Raw genomic sequence first — 5605 nt, 5'->3', positions numbered from 1 at the left:
TCAATGCAAGAACAAAAAATAATTATTGAGTTCTAACACTAATCCCGAAGGCAACGACAATGGATAAGTGCCGATGGCCAATGCAGCAACCTTTGCTCCATTCCCGACACACAAATCCACTTCGTCTCTCGCAAAGCATCTAATTATTTTCAGCCCCTGCAACGATTTGCAAGTGTGAATCATTGCACCAGTATCAAATACCCATGCATTATTAGAACGCGTAGCAAGATTAATTTCAATAACATTAATATCTTGAGCGGAGGTCGCACCTCCTTTCTTTCTTTCCAAGTACTTCTTGCAATTCCTCGACCAATGCCCCTTTGCACCACAGTGAAAGCAAGCATCATTAGGGGAGGCACCAGCTTTCTTTTCTTTAGCCTTGGACGCCTGCTCAGAAGTCCCACTTTTGGTAGGTTTCTTAGCCTTCGCTGGGCGCTTATGCTTCTTACCCTTCTAGACTGTCATCACATGACCAAGAGTCTTCCTAAGAATCGCCTCTGCTGTCTTAAGCATCCCATGCAACTCAGTCAGCAATTTCTTCAAACCATTCATGTGATAGTTCAGGATGAATGGTTCAAAGCTAGCAGTTAGCAATTTTTTCAAACCATTCATGTGATAGTTCAGGATGAATGGTTCAAAGGTAGCAGGCAGGGACTGCAGTATCACATCGGTGGCAGGATCGTCATCGAGGAGAAAACCCAGTCTCTGCAAGCTCTCAATGTACCCAATCATCTTAATCACACGAGGGCTAACTGGAGCACCTTCAGCAAGCTTGCAACTAAACAGGGTCTTTGAGGTATTAAACTTGTCAACCCTCGCTTGGTTTTCCGAACATGCCACGTAACCCCACGATCATATTGTATGGGTTAGTGCTCTCAAATTGCTTCTGCAGCTTAGAGCTCATGCAAGCAAGCATCAGGCACTGCATATCCACTGCATCATCAGTATGCTTCACATAGGCACGATATGCACTAGTGGTGTGCGCGACATTCTGAGGCTCTTCTGGGTAAGGCATATCAAGAACATACTCCTTTTTTTCTTGTCTAGGAACAATTCTCAGGTTCCAATTCCAATCAACAAAGTTTGTTCCATTTAGCTTTTCTCTATCTATCTAGGATCGATCGCAAATTAAAGTTTGATCTACTCGACATTTTCTACAACAGTAAAATACGTGACGGTTAGCACTTCTTTTATTAACACTTGTAATAAAAGAATTCATGCTATGTTGTGCAAATGTCCTCGACGTTGCATAGCAGGACGAGATCCAACGTTCCCTGTGATACTAGTGAGCTTTGGCATCACCGCTAGCATCATAGTGAACAAGGTAGGCAACACTTTCCAATCGCATATAGTGCGACTCTCGTTTGTTGGGCGACATCATATGTCTCGGCTCCCAACACTAATGCCCCAAAGCCCAAGTCTGACTTGATAGCTCTGTCAAGTAAACCAACACTATGTTGTGGTGTCCGACACCACCCAATGGATCAAGGTAGAAGATGACACCCTACTTTGGCAGACTCATCACCTACTAACAAGACCTTAATGGTGCAGCTGTTGGAAGGGTATAAAATTCTAATTTTTCATGAGGGATTTATCATGCTCATCACAGGCAGTGCATAATAATAGTCATCACATATAATAAAATTATTGTGATAGTATGGTCTTTCTTCGTCCAACAAAAAATAGCACATGTCGACAACCGCCAGTCCGCACACCTATGTCGAGATGTTGCATCTTGGGTGCCTTCTCCAAGGTACAACAGTCGCCGAGTCGCTTCGCTTGTGTCGATGAATTACATAATCTAATTCAGCTAATACATGCTAGAAGCTAAATTAAAATTATAAATTACATCACATGAGTGGCACACAGGCCGAAAATGAACAGCCTCAACCCGGCTGTAATAATTTGTGACACGCAGGCCACACAAATTTATTACACACAGATCATCACATGATTTTGAGATCATACGATCACATCATTCTTTGCAAATACGAGTTAGGCGTTTCTACGAATGATGCAACACGTCCCTTTTTTCTATTAAAACACGATTTGGTCCCGTCAGCTGATAACGGATAGAACAGATTTTTCGCATGCTGTCAGGAAGCTAACAAACATGGCATTCTAGCTGACATAGCCGTACACATCGCGTATCGACTGCTTCGCTACACGAACTCACAACCTCGTGGTCAGCCGCGCGACGCTCGCATGCCATAATAAAGACAGCTAGTTAGCCAGTCACATAATGAGGAAGCAAGAATGGAGTAAAATAGTTCAATTCGCGTGTAACGCTATTCGCCAAAATGATCTGATCTACAACCAACCATGCAAAATATTTAATCTAGATCAAAAACAGCACAAGCACAGCTCTGGTACCACTGTTAAGAAACGCGGGTATGCTACTCTCTAGCACACAAAAATATAACCCTGTAAACAGGATCACTTGCGAGTAGATGATCATAGATTATACCTTCGCTCGTCGCGCGTCGCAATAGAAGTCTTGATGAAGCGCGAGTAGTCGATCCGATCAACGTCGAGGAACTAGTCGTACGATCTGACGAAGTGCGCAACCGAGCGACACCTCTACGGCTTCAACCTTTGATCCAGGAGGGAGGACTGCAGCAGCGCACCAGGCAGATGCGTGCGACGGTGGCGCACCAGAAGGCCAAGGCGCGAGCTGGCGGTAAGAACCTCGTCCCTCGTTCTGTACGGCAGGGGAGCCTGGCAGCAGAACCTGGCCCCTGGTTCTGTGCGGCAGGGGTAGGGTTAATTAAACTTGTGGCCGGTCGATTAGCATTTATAAACTTGCTTAATGGGCCAGCACATCCAAATGGGCCAGGCCCTCTTGGGCATCTCCAACATACGCGTCTTCAAGGATCATTTGTGCCAGTAGCGTCGCCATCTTGTCGACTCTATTGAAAGTTCTTGCGTTACGTTCAAGCCATATGGACCAAGAAATCAAGATCAGCAAAGAGTCAAAGGTTTTCCTAGTCCTTTTGTCCACTCGTTTCCTTGCTGCCATCCATCAGTCAGGAAGAGAGTCAAAGGATCCTTGCCCCAGGTACTTCATATTGTCCAAAGAAAAAGGCCCTGTATGCTGATGTCGTTGAGAAACTATGGTCTTGTATCCATTTCCACGGCACCTTGTCCGGGGTTGCATCATCGAGCATGAACATCTGCAGTTTGTTCCAAACGCTTAGATAGTCAAGTAGGACCTGAACCGTTAGAGCTCCTATGCTATCTTTGACCCATTTTCTATCTCGCAAAGCCTTCCTGAATAGTCCTTTTCTTACGAATCCTAGGACCAACTGCCTGAAGTAGACATGGGGCAATCTCCGCAATGGAGCCACGATCTTCAATCCACCTGTCTGTCCAGAAAAGAGTGCTTTTGCCGTCGCCCACTTGAACTGACCCATGGATTCCTTGTTTTTGGTCTCTGATCACGACTTGGTACCAACTCTCTGCTCGCTGATCACACTGGCCTTCAATAGTTGGGGTTGCTGGACCGACAGTGTGCGAAAGCATGATTGGCATCAGTATATATTTTCAGTCTGGTCAGATGGCACTCAGCCGCATTCTGATTTGCAATGCGTTCATACATTGGTGTGGGGCCCTCGTGGTTTAGCTGAGGTACGTAGTGTTATTATAATTACCCAAAACACAAGTTTAGGAAAACGAAGAACTTACCCTTGAGAATTATTTAATGCAAAAAAGAAAATAAATGAAAAGTACCGCTAATAATTATTACTATCAACGACAGATTCTGAAAATTCATATAGCATATCTATAGGCTTTCCAAGTTCATCACAGGATGCCATGCTTCTCACCACAATTTGCCGATACGATCGCGTAACAACTCTTTGTGGTTTCTAGTACCACGAGAACAGTGACGCGCAAATTATTTCGTGATACATCAAATAATAATAGTAACTAGCAACAAACACTTGGGCGAGGGATCAAGCCAGCAAAGGCACCACAAATGGATTAATAAGCTCGCGTGCATCGACCCATGGCGATCACTTGATCAGAAATTGCTCACTCAGTGGGGGCAATGGTATATGGCCTTGCAGCCCCGGTTGTACGGCTGCCCTGGCGCCGGGCACGACCGTATGCAGGCCGGGCGGTTGGGATTCAGCGCGCCCGGTTTGATGACGCCGGCCAGAACGCGGCGGTGCAGCTCCAGGTCCACCGTGAGCTCCGGCGCCACCCCGTCCTCCAGCCTTGTCGACATCAGCCGTCGCAGCGCGGCCGCGTCTCCGACCCCAACGCCGGCTGCGAACGTGGCGCTCATCCCGCCGGCGACGACGGGGCTTGCAAGAGCGAGTAGGACGCCGACGAGCACGAGCAAGGATGCGTACGCCCTCCTCCTATCCATGTTGGCGAGAGTTGCAAACTGGGGATGCGTTGGTTTGTGCTGAATGGTGCTGCGAATCCACTAGGAGCTCCACTTATAAATTGGAGGGTTGGTATTGGGCGATTTCCTGGCATGGGCCCGGTTGGATATGTGTGTCTTCCTTTGGCTCCAACTTGTAGCTTCACGTCCTCTAGTTTCTGTCTGAATGATGATGTCAAACGATGTGCGCAGCGCAAAACCCACTACCAATAACTTTTGCCGCCAATCATGGAACCGACAGGTGAACTACTTTTTGCATCTTATCTCTACAAATTACGGCGGCAAAGCGCATTAATATTAACCGATACTTCAGCTAGATTAGGAATTGAGAGAATTCAAAAGTTGTTGAGCTGCATGATGGCTTTTTAACGAAACAACAGCTAGAATAATGGCAGTTAGGATGTTCGTGACAATATGAGCAAAACAAGGTGAGGAAAAACACAACCCGACTACTGCATGTTTATCTCAAGGGAAAAAGGAAAGTAGCTTCAGACAGCAAAGACGCACTAATCAGCTTTAGCTCTTAACAAAAATTAGCTTGGATTGCTGTGCAAGAGAGCTGCGCATCATTGCGATAAATTGATATGCATATAAGAATATAATCCACACACACCACAATACTTAGATTACATTAGGGCAACATAAATAAAAGGATATAAAGGGACCAAGAACATGCATGATGAGGATCTCGTATGACAAATTCATAAACTATCAAGCCTTAAAATTATAGCAAAGTTTTGTAAAAAGAAGTCAATTTAAGTTTTACCTCTACACTAGCTACATAATTCATAAAGAGTTATCATTATATTACTAGAGTATATATTCTTTGCTGTCATATACAGTTGTCTCCTAGGTTTCTGAGTTGGTAGGAGTCACATCTAGTTGTTCATTTGGTTATATAATGGACTTTAGTTGTTATATAACTGGCTAGTAGTTGTCATATAGTTGGATGTGTTGTGGGCTTAGGCCCTATAAATACCTAGTTTTCTAAGTTACAGGTACCCACTACCCGATCAACAAAACTTATTGTTCCGATGGGTGTGGGACTATATCTCTTCTCTGAGCTTTCGATTAAGCTCTTGTTGCCTACGGATTAGACGTACTGCTCTTAGGGCATTATTAGGTACTAGCACATTTGAAGGTACATACAGTAGCGGAGCCAGGGGTGTGCAGGAGCATATTGCCAACCCCCCCCCGAAAAAACACCCACCCCAC

General features: G+C 45.2%; 1 protein-coding gene across 1 annotated transcript; it reads right to left on the bottom strand.

The window, feature by feature from the left end:
• Positions 1–3726: 3726 nt before the first annotated feature.
• On the bottom strand, positions 3727–4493 carry LOC101768054. The gene has a single exon (XM_004975261.2). It carries the CDS (start codon positions 4370–4372, stop codon positions 4037–4039), a length of 336 nt encoding a protein of 111 aa, XP_004975318.1. The 5' UTR covers positions 4373–4493; the 3' UTR covers positions 3727–4036.
• Between the last annotated feature and the right edge of the window lie 1112 nt (positions 4494–5605).

The sequence above is a fragment of the Setaria italica genome, chromosome VII (genome assembly GCF_000263155.2).
Source record: "Setaria italica strain Yugu1 chromosome VII, Setaria_italica_v2.0, whole genome shotgun sequence".
In the NCBI taxonomy this organism is placed as follows: Eukaryota; Viridiplantae; Streptophyta; class Magnoliopsida; order Poales; family Poaceae; genus Setaria; species Setaria italica.
This window is presented reverse-complemented; position numbering and strand designations above follow the sequence as displayed.